Source organism: Sprattus sprattus (genome assembly GCF_963457725.1).
Source record: "Sprattus sprattus genome assembly, chromosome: 14".
Taxonomy (NCBI): domain Eukaryota; kingdom Metazoa; phylum Chordata; class Actinopteri; order Clupeiformes; family Clupeidae; genus Sprattus; species Sprattus sprattus.
In genome coordinates, this window is record NC_137912.1 from 16,776,014 (window position 1) to 16,796,527 (window position 20,514).

Here is a 20,514-nt window from a genome sequence, read left to right on the forward strand (position 1 = left end):
GACAGGACATTCAAAAGCTTGCTTCAGCACTTTCTCAATCACCCTTTTAGGGCAAAGGCAATGCTTACATTTATACTCTTTGCGCTTGTCTTGGCATGTTTTTAACATGTGCGTATGATGACAATGACTTGTAAACCTTAATGTGATTCAAAGAGGTAATTAGCAAAAATCACCTGGAATTTCAATATTCCTCTTTAAGAAAAGAAAAAAAAACATTACTTAGGGGAGGCAAGTAAACTCAAAAGCAGTAGTGATATTATACTTTTTGGGTTCAGTAAGGCACGGATGCATGCTAGCTCCATCACATATTGCTAGTCTTCTTGAAGTAGCAATATCATGTTCACAATTAGCCTCATACTCTTTTTCTCTAAAAGTGTTATGCGTGTCTTTATGCGTTATGTGTGGCTAGTTTCAATTCTCAATTACAGTGCATTAATGTAATAAACGGCCTCATTGGTGACAAATTGGGTCAAGATGACATAATAAGATGTTAGGTCTGCTGACATTCAAAAGAGCTTTTACTTTGACACCTGGTCTCTGGATTGGTGTACTGATGCAGCTGCTGCAGCTGGCCTGCTTTCATATTCACATTCATGGCACTTGGTCAAATTGCATTATCTTGAATTCAGTGGAGACGCTGACCAAAACCAACTGTTGACAACCACAGCCTCCCAGTGAGTAGTGAATTTAAAGCAAGGAAGCTGTGATTTAGTTGTGTTTTATTACATAATGGGTAATTGCATTTGCAGACAAAAACAGATCCCCACCGTCGTCAATCCTCAAAGTATTTCACTAAAGTCTAATTATATTAGTTATCAATTTTGGGCAAACTGTGAGGAAGTGTTCAGAAATGTCCTTTAGCATTTAATGTCATCAATTGTACAAACGCACACAGTATGCTGTACTGAATGAACGATACAATATGCAGTTAGGTGGCTAAAAGTGAACAGCATAACTTTACATGCCATAAAACTTAACTTATAACAAAACATTTCACAGTGCAACTGTATTACAATCTGAACTACTGCTTGAGAGAAACCATAGATCCTCAATTAGTCCTGCTATGAGTGCGTCTGACAAAGGTTAGTTAAAGTAAGTATAGTGGAGTATATAAGTAGATTACATTATATTCACATTAGAGGACAAATCTATGCAAACAAAACTACTTACATTGTATTACATCAGAGACCCACACAAACATCAGTGAGTATATGATTGACATAGAATTATTCAATTATTCCTGGGGTTAGAAAAAAAAGACAACTGATTAAATGCTTTTAAACAAAAGATTCATCATTGTTGTCATCTATTTGACCAAATACTTTGTTTGGAGTTAGAATAACAAATTCTCTCTATGAAGACAACAAAAGAGTGAAATAACCTGCAATAACCCTGTGTGTATAATTTATATATGTGTGTATATATGAAGAGAGAATGGAGAGAGAAAGAGAGAGAATATAGAAATCATTGAAATTCAATCAATATTTAATAAGGCTGTCGGTGCATAATTATGAGTTCAATTTGTACTAATTTCAGGTCTTTCAGAGTGTTGATAACAAGCAAAACTACAGCCTTTTGGTCCTTAGAAAAATACAAAACAGAACACACAAAAAGGAAAATAAAAGTTTGTTTTTGTATTTCAGAAAAGCGTATACAATTGTGGCACAAATGAAAACTTCACCACACAAAGAAGACTGCATTCCTTTGCTTCAAACCCCAGGGCAGTGACAGACAAATGAACGAAAGCGGTATCATTCTTAAATAGTTATTGTCAATAATATCAAAAGTACTGGTTTGCATCCCAGAATCCTTACAGGGATACCTATTACATAAACAAAAAAAAACGAAATAGGACAGACACACTTGGTGATTTTACTACTCAGAACAAAAAACAATTCTCAATAATAATAATGATAATAATAATTATATAGCAAAGGACAAAATAAATCTGACTTACAAAATCCACAGCTCTAGTATATTACAAATTCAAACAGTGATTTAATGATGCATTGGCTTTTCAGCTTTGCAAAGTTCCTATTGTCAAAGGGTGAAATACTCACAATTGCATTCCTCCTCTGAATAAAAGTAAAAATAAAACTATGTGAAAAGAGGAAAAAAAAGACAATGTTTAGAAAATGATACATGATTCAGATTCCTACTAAATCCTAAAGTATTGCATGCTATGAAGTTGTTGTATTGTCCCTCTCTGTGGTACACTACTGCCTATAGGGGGCAGTGTTACCTTCCAGAAAAACTGACATTCAATGATTTCATTCATTGTTCGTCTTCACCTACTCACAATACCCACAGTGTCATGACTGACAATTCATTTTATGGCCACACTACCAGTCAAAAGTTTGGAATCACCAGCCACAAAGTTGGAAAGTTTTGTTGCACATAAATAAACAGTAACACTTCAATGTTGTAATGTTACACATTAAAAATTACCTGGAAAAGAAACAACACTATTTTAACATCAAGTTCTATCCAGAACTCTATGTCATTTCAAGTGGGGATCACATCTAGGAGCAAGTACAGTACTTTAAACATAAAATACCATTAAGTGATTGTATTACCTATACGTTTATTAACGCTTGTGCAAAATATTGCGCAACTGGCCAGTTAATAAAACACAGAACCTTACAAACCACTGTGGTGTCATTTTCACACTGTAGTCATAAAAGCGACTGCAACCAGCTTTAGCATTATCATCACAGGAGATTCCAAACTGTTGAATAATAGTGTAAAAGTGTAACAATGTGAAGTAAAAAGTCAATGGTTTGGATGGCATCGTTAGAAGGAATAACATGGAATATTGCACAAAAATGTGGGAGTAATCATTTTAGTTCTATTATATGCATACGATTGTGTCTGATCCCCCTGTACTTGTGTCAATAATGCACGAAACATGGAAAGTTGGACTATTTCTTTTCAGCTAATCTTCAGCTTTGTTTCACCACACAAGTGTGACACAGTACATATTTCGTGAAGGTCACCTTTGTGAACGTATTTTTAAATTTCACTGTTGCATTATGTCTGTAGGTGCATTATAGGGTGATGACATTCAAGTATATTAAATCAAATTCAACCCAATCAGAGACACAAACAAAGCAATACCTAAATCAGACTGGCAAAAAGTCGTATTTAACACCATAATTGGTCAACCCCTCATTAAATATTTCCTCATGTGTTCAGCTGTACTGTATACTGTTTATCATATGCATACATAATATCATCTTATCTGTTTCAATTTACAATTAAGGCAATGAATCATTTTTGAAAGTTTTAACTCATGCAGCTTTACTCTCAAGAATGACCATTTACCATTGATCTGACATAAAATGTGTGTGTTAATTATGAACACGACTAGCACATAACATATCGCTCATAAAGCCTAAGGTGATGTTAACAAGCAATCACTAGTCTACGAATGCCTTAAATCATAGATCAGTGCCATCAAAGCATGTTATTTGGATGAATGAGAATTTGGTCAGGAACGCACCAAACTGCGTAAGGCCCACAGAAGGATACTATTGAAGACTTTTGCAGCCGTTTAAGCATTTACATTCAACCGCATTTGAAAATTGGATTGAATTGCATGTGTCTTTCATTTGAATCTACTGGCAGACTGAAACAGTGCAGCATACAAAAGGTGCAGCATGTGGGGTAGATTAGTCAAACATACACACACACACACTGGACTTTGTGTGCAAAGAAAGGGCAGAATATTACGATATATAACAAACAAGCCACTGAGCACATGTATTCTCTTTTTCCACATCTTTTCTTTTTTCTTTTCATCTTCCCATATTTTCCCTTCACTCAACTTATACTCTGACCTGAACACCAAACATGATGCATAGAGCCTATATTTTTTTCCTGCTGGTTTGCAAACCTGAAAGACCGTACTTATTTAAGGAGGAACTTAGGCCCTGCTTCGCAAGTTCTTAATGGTATTAGTGGTGTGCACTAATTTGAGGAGCTAGTAAGCCATATGAGATGAATGAGAGTGGGGTTGGTAGAGGATATCCCCCAGAACTGTTATTTCGCTGTAGGCACAGGGTTGCGCCAGGGTATCCCCAGCCATAAAATGCCTTTTGTCAAATCAGAAATGAATAAATTGCCACTAGTTCTCAATGCTATTAGTGGTGTGAGCTAGTTCAAGGAGCGACATCTACTCAGAAAATAGTTGACTTTGGGTCGGACCAGGTCTATATCTGGCTTGGATTAGAACCTGACCTGACCTGTTCCATCTGACCTCTGGGAATCATTCACATTCACACAATTTTATTCATGGCAAAAGAAATGTTGCAGAACTTCCCTAGTTCCACTCCTTTGCCATAAGTTCCTCCATTTCCTGAAATGTTCCAAAATGGTTCACATTTTTACCACTAACACAGTTTATAGCATACGTATATAACAGCATAGCTGACAGTTACATGTTGGCTTCCTTGTTGCTTTGGCAGTTTTACATTACGCAAGACCCTCCCACAACACATCATCTCCTAAACATAGTTCAGAGAGAGACATAGAGAGAGAGGTGTGTGTGTGTGTGTGTGTGTGTGTGTGTGTGTGTGTGTGTGTGTGTGGCTGGATGTGGTCTTCAAAAAATTAAAAATAAACAGAAACAGAACCCAGTCTAAATATTGGTCTCACGCTGCATGGCATCGTCCGGTTTCTCTAACGTCTGGGCGTTCCCGTCGACCCCCTTGCCATCTTGGTCGGGGTCCTCCGTCTCAGCCTGCTTGTACATCTCCGCTTGCTTGCGCTCCTTGTCCAGCAGGCGGTAGTTGATGAAGTTGCCAATGAATAGCCAGATGCTGGCGATAACCACCACCACGCCACAGCAGAAGTACATGTACTTGTAGTTCTTTGTGAGGTCCACCAGTTTTCCTGGAAGACAGTGAAACTGTTAAAGTGCCTTGATGATGACTGGCACACGTGGGGATTTGCTTACACTGTGATTGAAAATTAAAGTCCACTCTTCCTATGTTTGTAAAACATTTGACAAACTGTGTAAGTATTCACCAAATCTTTTAAATCTTACTAAATGTACGCCCGTTTGAGAATGTTAATTAGTTATAGATTGCTTAACAGGCAATCACTGTTACTTCACTTGATCAAGTACGCAAGCAATCTTGCAAAATACAAATAGCCGGCTAACTTGAATACAAGAATCTGCTTACCTGCAAGCGGTGGGCCAAGCAACACTGGGCCGCACTCCACGATGGTGGTGAGCCCAACGGCGCTTGAGAACCTTTCCGGCCCAACCAGGTCCATAAGCGTCTCAAATAGGACGGCGCTGACCATCCCAAAGGCGAAGCCGAAGAACACGGCGTACACCACCATGCCCGTGTAGGTCTCGACCTGCGTACACGCGAGGTGGCAGATGCCATTGTAAAGAACGGCAAAGCTGAAGAAGTACTGGATGCGTGGGCGCACCCAGCGCGAGTTGGCCAACAGGCCCATGGACGGTCGGGCGAACATGTCCACGAAGGCCAGGATGGAGAGAAGGAAAGCGGCGGAGTACTGGTCCACGCCATTGTCCTTGGCAAACGGCGACAGGAATACGATGGGTGCGAAGAACCCGAAGAACATGATGACGTTTCCCGACAGGTATATGAGGAAGCCGCGGTGCTTGAACAGCGTCAGGTCCAGGTACTTGTTCACCGTGGCACAGCAGCCCACCTTCTCTGTGGAGGTGGTGGCGGAAGTCAGTGCTGGCATCTCCTCGTCTTTCTTCTTGGCCTGGTTGATCGGAGGGTTCAGGGGCCTCATGAGGGCCCCGGCCACGCAGCAGTTGAGCAAGAGCCCTCCGAGGATGAGGAAGCTGCCGCGCCACCCGAAGGCGTTGATCAGGTACTGGTTGAGCGGCGCCAGGGTGCTGAGAAAGACGGGGCTGCCCGCCATGGCCATGCCGTTAGCGATGGGGCGCTTCTTGTAGAAGTACCTGCCAATCATCGTCAGAGCAGGTTGCAGGTTGAAGGCTAGGCCGAGACCTGGCCAGGAAGAGCAATGACACAGTGTTAATGAAAGAAAGGAAGAGAAGCAAACTAACTGCACATTATGTTGTATAAAATGTGAATGAAATTTTTAAGGCCAATGTAACTGAAATATAATAAAATATGACAAAATATGATTCATAGCAGGGCATAACAGACTAAGATAGCATATCTGGACACTTAAACTACAGTATAACACAGCCTTCATTTCAGCATTAAAAACATCTTAGCTTTTCCTCAATGGGTGAGTGTTTGTCCTTCTGCTCAAAGGAAGGCAACCCTAATCAAATTAATAGCTCAACAGGATTAGTACAGGCTCTCTCTCCGAACTTACCCCCCAGTACACCGATACAGAGATAGAGCTGGATGACATTGTTACAGAAGGACGCCAAAATCATAGCGAAGGAAGAGATCATGCCTCCCATGATCATGATGGGTCGGCAGCCATATTTGTTTACCAATATGCTGCTTATAGGGCCTGTGAAAGAGAAAAACACAACAGCAACAAGAGATTTATTCCAGTGTGGTGTTTGTGATAAGCAAGGCAAAAGTGTCTTGAGCCAGAGTGAGTTCGACTCAAAGCAGACTCTTAATGTCTTAAGCAGATTACCCCTCAAGTATCCCCTGGAAATAAAATAAATAACGCTTAAAATAAATAACGCTTAAACTAGCCACAGGGGCTAATTAGGCTGAAGTCAAAACCAACAACAAAGACAACACACACAGAATAGCAGCTAACATTTAAGGGGAGGAAGTTAAAAGCTGGATTTTGTAAAAGTTGATGGATACGTCTGGGGTTTGTACAATTCAGGGAAAAAAAACATTAGATGTATCACTTCTGTGATCTTCTGTATTGTATAAATGGGAGAACTGAACTCTTGAATTGTGGGGAAGATAAGCCTACTCAGGCTGTACAATTATATTTACCCCTTCTGATATGCCTACAGGACAGATTAAAATAGCATTATAACACATTGCACTACCTGAGAGTGTGGTTTTGTCCCTGTCCAATCATCTACAGTGCAACATCATGACCTAGAGCTACTTTTCAAAGTGACCTCTCCTTTGTCTTCACATATCACATAGCTGAGATTTAGATGTTGAAATAAATACCAGGGAAAAGTAAATACCCAAGGATGAGTTTTTTATTAGTGTCATATTTTAGTTTACGCAGCCCTTTAATGCCTTACAACCAACCACTGATTAATTTTGCCAGTCGAATCCTTCGTTGTATTTATACACAGTATAAATGAAGGAAACCAAAATAGTTTGCTGACATTTACACATCTACCACTGAGCATGTCACCTTTACATTAAGCCATCTGGATGGATACACTTATACAGACATGCGACTGACGTTGTTTGAAATACGACCACAGACTGATTGAATACAGCATCAACCAAGCCCAGTCCTGCCCTAGCGGTGACTTGCGATTGAGATTTTTGTCACGTCATCTAGCCATCCGTTTTTTTATATGGATGAGCAGCTGGTGTGTGTGACGTGCAATGCTGCACTGAGATGACACACTGCCGGTGAGCAACACAGAGCAACACAAAAACACACAACGGGCATCTGACTCAGGGACAGATCAATGTGGTGTGAATTCGCGTCTGATCATGGCCATATCTCTTCCAGTCATTTGCTCAATTCTGCTGTTACGAAATAAAACTATTACAGTTTTTATGTGACACTATGGGTGATTGAGCTTGCTCTTATTTAAATCTTCTCGAATTCTTGTACCTTAATTTACATCATACTAACAGCCATATCCACTGGTGTCCTAACCTGGGAAAATTGCCTTCTCAGAGGCTGTAGGATAAGGATCTCTATTTCAAAGAGACTGGGAAAGTCACAGTTATCCACCCTTTGGTGTTTGATATGTCACATTAATCCAAATGGCTTCCTGCCTAAACCTCACTAAGTAAGACCTGTTTCTAAATATAGCAGCCAACAGTAGGACATGTGATCCAGGACTGGGTGCATCGCCTGAGCTGTGACTGAGCATTGCAAACTGACATGCTGTAGCCATGGCGACAGGTTAAGACACTCTGTGCAGGACAACAATAGAAGCTTTTTCTCATCCACAATGGCATGGTGACACAGAACCCGGTCGTCTGACAACTCAAAATAAACTCTCTGGAGGTTTCATGGAGAGGAACAGAGGGGGGGGGGAGTTGACACTTTACTGAAGCAGAACCAGGAAGTCCAAAACCATCTACTGTCACACTGCCTGTGAGCCCAGAGATCCACTGACTGTGGAGAGATCTGCCTCTGATCTGGACCAGCACTGTTCCAGCATCAGCCGCTGAAGATTATGAGTCTGATAACCCCCTGCTATTGCCCTGGATGTGTGTCACATCCATGCAGTCCGACCAAATCCAACCACCTCCTCCTCAATCCTCAGTTATCAATTGCACCGCGAGTTTGATAGAATGAGCCCGGTCTGCTCATATACAAAACTTAACATTAACGTGGCGTTACCTTGTGGCCAGCACCATTGTAGTTACAAGCATTGACAACATGATGAGATTCTCTCGCCGTTATCCTCTCATCTTTGAAAAATGTAACTCATAAACACATTGTTTTAAAGCCTGTCGCAGTCATTAAAAGATGTGTCAATAAACGAACTTTTGCGCAAAATATGCAGTCCGACCAAATCCAACCACCTCCTCAATCCTCAGTTATTATTATCACAACACATTAAGATGGACTCCCTGAATGAGGCTCACAGGACTTACAGTAAAATGTGACCTCATGGATTTCTCTCTTTGCAAACATCTGCAATTGCCCTCATGTAATCTCTCTCTCTCTCTCTCTCTCTCTCTCACTCCACTCTGTGTGTGTGTGTGTACCACAGTGTGTGTGTGTGTGTGTGTGTGTGTGTGTCTGTGTGTGTGCTTGTATGTGTATCACAGTATGTGTGTGTGTGAGTGTGCTTGTATGTGTATCACAGTGTGTGTGTGTGTGTGTATCACATTGTTTGTGTGTGTGTGTGCGTGTCACATTAGTCCAATCAAAGATTCAGAAATGCACAAGGTAAACATGTAAAGTGCCTAGCTCCATTGTTGACATAATGATAATGACCATTGCGGTCAGTTAAATAAGCCATATGTCACTTCAGACAACTCATATCTAACTTTAAATACTTCTGCACTTGATTAGCACGTTACACTAAATGCGCACATTTTGCAATGCTTTGTTCCGAGCAAACACAATTACCCCTTAGATTTTTTTCACTTTTGATATGAGTCAGTTCTATCTAGCAACGAGTTAGAACACATTAACTTACACGTAAGGCATATAAAACACCTAACATAGCATAAACCCTTACATAAACCAAACTATTGGGATATATACTGTATATGAATGACAATCTTTTTTTTTCCGTGATGATGTGAAATTACATTAAATTATAGCAAGTTATTTAATTTCACTCGTGGAATGAGCCTGACTCATCTCATTCCATCTGAGTCCATTCTACACATTAGCCTGCAAGCAAATGTGAGACCAGGTGGACACACTTTAATCCAATTAAGTTGTAGTAGTCCAGACCCAGTGAACAGCGACTGGCAATCCTTTTAAAGCACGCTGAGGTCTTTTGAGTAAACACACTTGTTTACTTCCGTCATGTCCGAGCTGAGCTGCCAAAGCTCTGCACATATAGTAATAAATGCAACAGATGAATTGTCAGCTGTTTTGCTGTGTCGCTTTCCCTCGTTTATGACATTAGCGGAGATGCGGAGGAGAGGATGGCGTTTGTCCTCTCATTCGTTCTCTCTCCCCTCCCCCTCTACCTTACCCTCTCCTTCCCTACTCTGTTTTTCTCTCGCTACCACCCTCCCAAGGGAATGAAGGATGACTGACGTTTATCCCTGATCAGCAATGACGTGAATGCACAGTGGGAGAATGTGTAAGGAGAGAAGAAGACTCAACATAACACAACAGAACCTAACATATTAACAGGTCCGTCTGGAGACAAACATAGAGAAAAGGGGATGTGGGTGTGAGAGGGGATAATAACGGCATTACTGGAATTTGACATTTCTACACCAACCTGAATCACCTTGGGCGAGGCTTGATGGAAAGGTTTAAGCCTTTGTCTAAAAGTACAAGGAAATATGGAATTTGGTGCAGAATGGGGTGATTCTAACCCAAATAGTCATTAGGCGCTGCCAGGTTGACATTCAGTTTTGGTTGCACTTCTAGTTAACATGTTCAATCTAGTGATGTCTGTTTTAGGTCATGTCTGGCCCTGTGAAAAGCGAATGAGTGCCTAGTCAGCAGGTCAAGACTCAAAAGGGAAAACTCTAGATTTTTTAAGCTGGGCCCTATTTTCCCATCCTTTTGGGTCAAAAAAAAAGTTATCTAAATTGGTCCAGTATTGAGAACGTAAAACCATCAAACCGAAAATGGCTATACAAAGTAATACTATGGGGCGAGCTTCTGCCTCATAGTATACCGCTTTCTTCCACGACTGACAGGCTCATAATGTTTTTATAAGTGTCTGACTACATTGTAAGAATCCCTACAGAGATAGACCTGCATCTGTTTTCCTCAACTATATAGAAACGGTGGTCACACTGAGGTTACACTGAAACACTTAGTGAAAAAGCCTAGTAACATTTGGACATAAAATATTGTTTCAACTAAAACATAGCATGTTATTAGATGCAATGTGATAAAAACAGATGTGTTCCGATTGACAGGTGACTGAATTTCGAGGGATTTGCTTTCGGAGAACAACTAGACAATATCAACAAAAACAGTGAAAAACTCCAATAGGAATACTTGCTGTGCTGGTATTTATAATATTTTAACATCAAAATAAGGCATGATTTTGCAGTGTGTTCTTTCAATTTTTAGTGGGAATCAAAAAATATCAACAAAATTGGTGAAAAAAATCCCATATGAATACTTGCTGTGCTGGTATCAAAATAAGGGATGATTTGGCAATGTGTTCTTGTAATATGTGCTGGCAAAATACAAGTCTACCAGGAAAGTTGTGCCAAAATGTCAGCTCGACCATCACTGGTCAATTGACAAAATAAAAGACCAGTGTCACTCTAGAAGGGCCCCTCATGTGTATCTGAGTGCTGTTACATTTTCTCCACAGGGAGGAGCAACAGCTAAAATAAAACAAAATGTAATTAAAAAAATAAAAAGTGATTGTGGTAAAGTCAAATGTATAGTCTAAGCAACAACTGTACACATATTACTTAACTATAGCAACAGCTAAAATATACAGTACCTACAAATAAAATTATAAAATACTAATTTTAAAAAGTGATGTGCCTCAAGGCCATTGCTGTAAAGTCAATTTCATAGTCTAGGCAACAACTGTTGACTTCAAACATAACTTAAAAGCGACAAAATTCGTGTCTGTGAGGGTGTAACAGACCTTGTCACGTACATCTCAAATTTGGAAAGGGCGCAGACATGGAAAGTGTTTGTCGCTCTCTCTGATTTGATAAAGCGAGATTACAAAGTATACAAATAAAATCGTACTGTTCAGGATTGTTTCTGCCCAGCTTTTGTGGCCAACACAATTTGAACTAGTTAACCAAGTCATTAGTTAGTTGAGTCATTGAAATTACACATTCTGGTCTGAGCTCGTTTGTAACAGTAATCAGCCACAGACTATAAAAAGCCCAGAGGTGCTGTGCTGTCGCTAGACTCCCTTCAGTTTTGCAGAGCGACACACTAGCCTTAAAACACATCTTGTCGATTATTCTGCCCATTAGATGGTTTCCTAACAACGGTATTGATCCACAGGCAGTATTTCTTGGAGGGTGAAGTCACCTTATCTTGGCCTTATAAATTGTACTTTTGACTTAATTGCTTGAAAGCAATTGCAAGGACAAGCTTAAACGGTAAACATGCTTTTGGACAAAGTTCTAATATCAGAGTTCACCCTGAACTAATTTAATATATCATCATGGATCAGTTTTTTAAGAAATCAAATTAGATGTAGTTGCAATTTCTGAAAATGTCCTTGCACCTATACATCTCCTTTTCTTAGTTTTGGTCACATTTTGACCATCGTTTTCTCTGTCCAACCCCAAAAGGGGTGGCAATGCAGTAAAAATGCAGACATGAATCTGACCAGCTACCCACTACTAACAAATTGACTCTGTCTGTATTGACAAACAGCTCCTTTGAAGACTTTGTCCTGGCGCTTGACATTGATCTATAGTACTCCTAGCCATTTAAATCTTTGTCACACGGCTCTTCCTCTTCTAATAAACAGAGTGGTGTGCACATCCTGTTTGATGTTTTACTTTCACTGGTGCTTAAACATGTCAATCAAGTCCATCATAGCCACTCTGTCACTACCATGCTTCATCTACCCCCCACATACACACACTTCTCTCCTACCCCATTACCAGGTTAGCCTCAAGCAATGGGTTCCCCCTTTCGTGCTGATTTCTTCTCAGTTTCCTTATGTTTAAAGGGACTCCCTTGCCACTGCCGCCTATGTGTTTGCTCTGGGGAGCTCAGGCCTTGGGCTCTGTAAAGCGCTTTAAAAAATAAATAAAATGGAATTGAATTTTCACCATCCCTTACCTCCGGCATACATGACAGCCAGCATGATGGAGGAGATCCATGCCACCTGGCTGTAGGAGGCGTCAAAGATGTTCTGGATGTCCTTGAAGAAGACGGTGGTGGCCTTTGGGAAGGCGTAGGAGAAGCCAATGGAGATGAAGGATCCACACACCACGGCCCAACCCCACCCTCCGTCAGGCGGGGGCACCAGGGGTTTTGCAGGTGGTGGCATCTTTGGCCCTGCTCGCTCTGAGAGAGAGAGAGAAAGGGAGAGAGAAAGAAGGGGAAAAAAAGAAAGAAAGATGAGAATTAATTAAAATGAATGTCATAGGCATTGCAAAAGAAACTTGTAGAAGGGAGCACTAGGGGTAAGTAGATTAATACCTGTATTTTATTGTCTGGTAATTAATGCAGGTATGAATAAAATCATTATAATTAATTAATATTATATAACAAAATGATACATATTAATATTTTATATACACTTAACATAACATTGTTTTTTCTGCTCCATTAAGGCCACCCCTGGGCCCCAGGCCTAGCAGCCAAATTGCATGGGCTGCTTTGCTATTAAGTTCAATTTGGAGTGAGATTTTCCAAACACCAAGCGCCCTATGAACAAGTAATTATCATGACGTCAACCGCCAGTCATTACAGGATTTACAATAGGAAGCCCTGCAGTGATTCAGACAGGTGCCCTGTTCTCCCCAGTAACATTGTAGGGCTATTTGACCTATTTCCATCACCTTTACTTAACGAGAGTGTTGGGTTTTCAGTAGACTGAGCCAGAGTTAAGCCTGAATCAGTCACAGGACCTTAGCTTAGCAGTCACGTACAGAGGTCATTCATGTTTGCTCTCACAAAGGTCATTATTACTGATTGCTGTACATGTTTGCTCCATAGATACAGTTTGTGTACAGTGTTTGCACCCCATTGTTCCTTAAGAAGTACAGCATACCTGACAAGGCTGGCGAGAAATCTAAGACAGAGGAGTATATCTGACAGTATAGGCCAAATATATGACTGCCAAGCATATGACTTCGGCCAGATCTCAGATTTAGAGGTGTGTCTTCCATGAGCAGCTAGATCTCTGGCCAACTCTCCAACAGTTCACCTTGAGGCTTAGCTGCCTCGGGGGAGTGGAAATAAAGGCTGGACCTGCAGTGGGGGCCAACTCAGGAGCACTGTTTACAAACCAAACAGATATTTATCACGTGTGTGATTGTGTGTGTGTGTGTGTGTGTGTGTGTGTGTGTGTGTGTGTGAATGTGTATGTGTGGATGACGCAGAGCTGAGGGAAGAGGGCTGTGATCAGCATTGTACAATGTCAACACAACACACACAATGACATGATAACACAACACACACACGGACATTTTAACTTATTTTAATGCATACGTCCGAACTCGTACACCCTTGCACACAGACCCTTTGCACATACACGCAGACACAAAATTAATTCAGCTGATCCAAAAGCTTTCGAAGCTTTTTATAGATGAAGAAGTAGATAGCATGGATGACTACTGTAGCCTGTAGGCTAAGTGTGTGTGTGCAGATTAATGCGTGTTCGGAATTTTACGAGAACGGCAAATGTTTATCAACTTGGAAAACTGTAATAACCTAATAACACTTCAGTTCTTCTTCCCGTTGTGCTTTGTGCATATGAGAAGCCAATGAACCGTTTAAACATTATCATTACTCTGGTTTGAGACAGGATTTGTGTACTTCACATATCTGTGGACATTGTGCATGCTACTTGGCTGTAATTTAATCATCTCAATGATCGCACAACAAGCAATGACACAGCATTTTTGGGAACAAGGATAATGTTTCTTTCCCTGCAGAGCAGTCACGTTCCAGTGTGTCTGCGTGTGTGTGTGTGTGAGGGAGAGAGTGTGTGTGTGTCTGTCTGTGTCTGTGTGTGTGTGTTCACTCACCCAACCCCACCCTGCTCTCAGTATATATCAGGCTTCACCTCTACTGTCAGCCTGGAGAAACAGGTCACTTTCTCCGCAAACATCTCTCTCTCTCCCTCTCTCTCTCTCTCACACACACACACACACAACCAGAGATATGCAATGTCACTGAGAAAAAGCACGTCAGCAGCTATAACTAAAGGCCAGCACTGTTGATGATAACATCCCCAAATAAAATCACATCACTTAACTGAGCTAAATATGGCTGTTATAATTACTCAGGTACATTAGCGAGGGCCCTGGCAATGGCTCTCTGAATCTGCTCCGGCACAGCCAAGTGACATCAGCCAAAATACGACACAGGGTCACTAATACTACTACGTACCCTGGCTGTCAACCAGTTTGGCTGTCAACTGTGATTGGTTCAGCTGAGAGGGCACATGCTAGCACTGGGGCAGTTGCCATGAGAATACCAATCCAGGCTGAGTGGATGGTGATGAGAGTCATGGATGGAAAATGTAACACGTGGTGCTGTCACTCCTAACGTCAGATTGGGTTTTGATATATGTACTGTACATGTAAAGATGGTTCATTTCTATTGGGGAATCTCACTAGAAGTCTCACTGGAGTGATTTCTGTTTTGCTATATCCATGCCCCTTCCCTTCAAATTTGCTCAAATTCCTTTTAGTTTATTTTTGTATCTCAATACTGGCCATGAAAACCCAAACACAACGAACAAAGGTTTTAAAATGACATCTTCATTGTCTTTGAGTAATGTGACTTAAGCAGTAAAGTACACTTACTGAGGTCTACGGCACAGCGTCAGGAATCCTACTATGTGTTCTGGCTGTCAACGGCAATCGGTTACAATGAGAAGACACATGCCGGGCACTAGGGATGTTGCCATGAGAATACAAATCCAGGCTGAGTTGATGGTGATTGATGTCATGGAAGGGAAATTTGAACACATGGTATTGTTACCTCAAATGTGCACTTGGTTTTGTTGTTGTAGAGGATTGAAAACTTGCTGTGAAGCTCCCATCTCCATTGGTGATTTATTTTCTAATATTTCCAAGCCAACCACAGTTTTGAGATATCGTACAAGAACCCAACAAAAATGTTAGAACCCCAGCATGACATTGCCAAAAGACATCAGCAAACTAGCTGGCTTTTATCAGTTGTTAGTGTTTTCAAGACTGTCTGTCAGTCTGCTGGCTTTTAGCTAGTTAGCTCACGAGTTTAAGACAAACACAAAAAAATAATCTTTAAAAACAGAACAATGTTGAAATCGTCACCTCTTCGTGTTTCTGTATTGTTAACTAAATTGAATCTCTTGATGTTCTCACAGCCTTTATGAAACAGCCATATGGTGATATGCAGTAATCAGATTAGACCCTGACAGGCCATAACATGAGTGGGACACCAAATGTGTCAACGATGCACAGAGGGGTGTAAGGAACTGTAAGCTGCTTACACCCGGTGCTATGGTTATGAAGTCTGCCATGGCTTCCTAAGTTAGTGACAAACACACATCATCACCAGGGTTTCCCCCAGGATTTCCTGTAAGGTGCGGTGGCACCTCAGCGGGGGGTCTGGGGGCCACCCCCCCAGAAAATTTTGTATTTCTTAGACGCAATTTCCTGCATTTTAACCGAATTGTGGGCCCAGTTTCAGCTCAATACAGAACTGTACTTTTGTTTCTAAATACGGGACAATGTCATTATTTCAGGTCCTTAAAGGTGTACAAAGTATGGGTCCTCATGAGCTACCTATTTGGCAAAACATGATCGGTGTTATACAGCCACGGTTTAAACCTAGGCTTTTCAACCCATGTTGGGTCCCAACCTGAAGCCCTGTGTTTGCCAGGTTTTTTATTGTTGTTGGTTGGCTAGCTCTTCTCACTGTCTTCCCTCACATCTGACTCTCTTGGTTCTAGGCAGCATTCTCCAGCTCCACTACTACTACCTGCCTATATTTCATTTCAAAACATTACATGTTGAAATATGATGACAAAATATTACTGTTTACAGTAGCCTACTTCACATACATTGTGTGACTACTATGACTATTGTTACTGACTACTGATACTGTCATCATAAGAAGATTTAGCAAAAAGGGCGGGTGTTTATTTTGGGGATATTTACACTGCACGCATAGTAACCTGCTTGCTGAAGCCTAATGATGCTGTACAGCGCTTGCTACAACTACGTCATTAAGCAGGGTGCCGCAAAGTGGTCAACAAGTCAAACAAGAGAAGGCGGTGCTGAAAGGCAAAACACACACACACACACACGAACGCATGTCCAAGTGGGGTTATGAATTCACAGGATATCTCGAGGTTAATTTGAGAAATGGCTCTTTCCTTTTTTTAGTGAAGTATTTCAGCAAACTCATCTGAAAAAGAGGACAGAGTGAGACGATCTAAATGCATTAGAATTATTATCTTTGAAGAGGACGCGTTGACATTTTGGATTCGAAAACTCCGGCGGGAATTACTAGCTATTAGGCTACTTGTTTAACTGTTCTTGTATTTATTACGAACGAAATCGCTAAGTTGGTCGGCTTGTCCTTAGCCTAACTAATAGATCTATGAGCTCTGCGAAGGTGTCCGCCTATTTTAAAACCACGCAGGCCTCGGACTTGCTACCTTTAACAAACTTTGCTCTGTTGTCATCCGCTACAAGTGCAGGGCTCATTGAGGGACCACACACAGCTGTGCGTTTAGAAATGACCGTTACTGAAGCTTATTTACATTTAGCCTCCCGAAATAGACGCAATGTGAGAAACCAGCCGTCTACGTCTACAACATATTAGGCCTACGATGTAACCCCTGCACAATGTTCAACAACTTGTTCTCACATGTAAAATAAAATTAATTCAACGTCACGTACCTCTGATCCAGTTGTTCGGTTTCTAGTTTGAGGGCCAGTGTGTCAGAAACGAGAGAGGGGGCGGGGGGAGTATGTAAACCGGCTGTGGTAAGCCGTGGATGCCGTGGAACGCTGATCAAGTGCGGGAAAGGCAGACGAATCCTTTGATGTGGCAAATAACACACCAAAAAACAGGGCTCCGATTTTTTCCGATGCGTGGCGGGGAATGACGAAGGTGCGGCGGCCCGCCACGCTGAAATGAACGTAGCGGAAACCCTGATCACACTTAGCAATAATGAGCATACGAGTGAGATGAATATTTTGACTATGAGCCAAATATCAGTATGCAATGGGATGCAATGGGATGAATATAGCCACATGTGTAAATTCAATATACTACTAACCCTAACCCTAACCTTATAAAAATAAAATATACTGTATACATATTAATTAATTGAACACACACACACACACACACACACACACACGCACACAGTGCTGTCATATTATTATCAGGGAGCCTGCTTAGGGCCATGGTCCATTGATTTAACCTGAAAGCTGAATGTCTCCAACTTCAGCAACTAATGAAGACATGCATTACTACGAGGGGAGACAAGGTACAGTTGTAACATGGGCCCATTTGTAACATGCTTTATTTCTCAGATTGTGTCTTCATCATGTATTCCAGTGAAATATACACACATTATGTGTGATGGCATCAGCATGCTACGTTAAAAATGAAATCTTGTGTCTCAATCTCTGTCAAAGCTTAAAGACAGAAGTTGTTTGTGGGGCAAATTTGTAACTTTCAGGCAGATTTTTTCTTCACAATTGATGCATTGACTGGAAACAGTTAACTCGTGGTTGTGATCAGTTGCTTCCAATCTAGACGCTAGTATAATTATTAGCTGCATACAATGCATTACATTCCAATTATCTTAGAGTGGTTGGCTGGGAAAATTGTAATAGGCATTACATATGATCAGATGTAAGTGTAGCTAACAAGCTAACAAGTGAAATTGATTACCCAAAGCAAAAAGTGCTACAACTGTACCTGGTCTCCCCTACAACTAAAGCATACACAAATCTCCCACCATTTAGTATGACAGGACATATTCACATACTTCAGGCACTGAAAATAGTAGTTCAGAGGTGGACTGAGGTGGAAGTAAAAAAAAATAAAAAATTACACAATTCAACTACTCCTCTCTCAGGCACACTGCAATCAAGAGAGACTTGTTGCCATGGCCAAGAAAGCCTCTATTTATGGTTATGTTGGTTGACCACACACCAAAGACGATTAACCGCCCTCACCAGAGGGGTGTGTCAGCATTAGGCCAATCACAAGGCAGAGCATTTGTCTGCCCTTGACTACAGTTGCTCAGTAAGATACTGCAACACAGTGCATGATGCTCAAGTGACTTGGAAAGTCATACGATAGTGTTACCAATGACCTAGGTAGATACGCACACATACTCAAAAACATACACACACATACCAAATAAGGGCCTTTTGGAGTTTGTATGCAGCACAATTAGGACATGTATGTGTGTGAGTGTGTTTCTGTGTATGCGCGTGTGTGTTGCTGTGTATGTGTGTGTCTGTGTGCACCTATGTAAAAGTGTGTGTCTTAACGTTTGTGTGCACTTCTTGGTTTCACTCTTGTGCAGTTTGTTGCTAATCTTCCCTCAAGGTCACTCAAGAAGGATTGCTTGGACGTGTGCCTAGAGCCAGCCTTGGAACAGCTAATCATGAATTTTTAATTAGTGCACTCTGCATTTACACCCAGGCCACCTGTGCTGTACTAGTATTCTTACTAGTATTCTAGAATTAGAACTATATGTTGCACTCTTTTTTCATTGTGTGTTCAGGTCCTATAATGTTGGCTCCGCTCCAACATTATTTTCTATGTATTTTTGGTCTCGTAAATGGCTAGGTTTTTTAGCCTTTTACTCAGTCCAGCCAAAGGTCAACACAGCCTAGGTCACCTCAGTCCTGAGGCTGTGTAATTTGCTAAATACTGGTGGGTAACATATAGTTGTCCGACCTGACCTTACGCCAGGAAGTAGGTTTATCTTTGCAGTGAAAGAAGCAAGTCACCTTATATCCATGTTTTACTACCTCTTACAGGATACCATACAGTGCTTCTCAGGCAGCGCCCAATGACTTTGCGGTGGCAGTGGGTGGTACTTCTGAGTAACTTGTAAAAAGTAAAATGTCTCTACCAACTGTTGCCAAATGCCTAAAAAAAAGCTTCACCCACACGACACATTCAGTTTGACATTAAGACATTAAGGGCCTCATACTAACATTGCGACCGCAGCGCAATCAGCGCCTTTGCCAACCCGCAAACGCAAACAGTGCACCGTATTTGGCATCAGCGCCTAACCCCGCCCCACACAAGCAACTGCAAACTGTTAAGATGGTTCCCTAAGCTAGAGATAGCTAGGATAGTTAATAGCCAGGTTAACTGCTCCATAGCATCCCGTTAAATAGTCTGATAGGAATACAAGACACCCCTTACTTTAAAACGGCGTATTCCAACACTGGAAACCATGCTTTTTAAAAACGCTCCCCTAGGCGAATACATTTGAAAACTGGAGTTGTAGCGTGGACAGGGGAAACTGAAGTTTCCAGACGTTTGGTTGACATGGCACTGGGGGTAGCATGCGCTCCAGAGGCTATAACGTCGAAATAAACATGGAAGGTGAAATGAATTTGCTGCTCTGTTTCTACAATTTACTTAGTGAACTTTAAGTACAAGTACTTTTCCTGAATAGATACGCGTATATTATATATGCCTATATTAAATGATATATCAAAAATAAACATTAAAAAAAAAATACATATCTAATTTCTCCTAGGCACATAGTTTTCATTTAGCAGCTGATATGTAATGCTGAAACCTCTCGTTTTGTTACTAATACATAATAAAGCTAAATTTATGGTACTCTGAGCCCTCTTTTGGAACCCTCTCTGAGCATCTCAGAGAAGCTCCCGTACGGGAAGTTAGAAAAATTAGTAGGTTCACAGAGAGCGGTTAAAAATCGGAGGCGTTCTTCCGTGAATCGGAGTAGCATAAGTTTCGCTTTAGGCGCACTTAACGCATCTCCTCCCATCTCTTTGCGACGATCACCCACTTTCCCTCATACTCTCCCAGCAGCTGTAATCTAAAGTGCGC

At 41.2% G+C, this 20,514-nt stretch overlaps 1 protein-coding gene across 1 annotated transcript; it reads right to left on the bottom strand.

Annotated features, from left to right (window-relative positions):
* Positions 1 to 4,639: 4,639 nt before the first annotated feature.
* Positions 4,640 to 12,781, bottom strand: LOC308374973 (monocarboxylate transporter 2; the record flags this gene model as incomplete). The annotated part of the gene is made up of 4 exons (XM_080850976.1): positions 12,568 to 12,781; positions 6,337 to 6,480; positions 5,187 to 5,999; positions 4,640 to 4,893 (listed from the first exon to the last, which is right to left on the bottom strand). Exons 1-4 carry the CDS (start codon positions 12,776 to 12,778, stop codon positions 4,640 to 4,642), a joined length of 1,422 nt encoding a protein of 473 aa, XP_080707102.1. The 5' UTR covers positions 12,779 to 12,781.
* Positions 12,782 to 20,514: the final 7,733 nt, after the last annotated feature.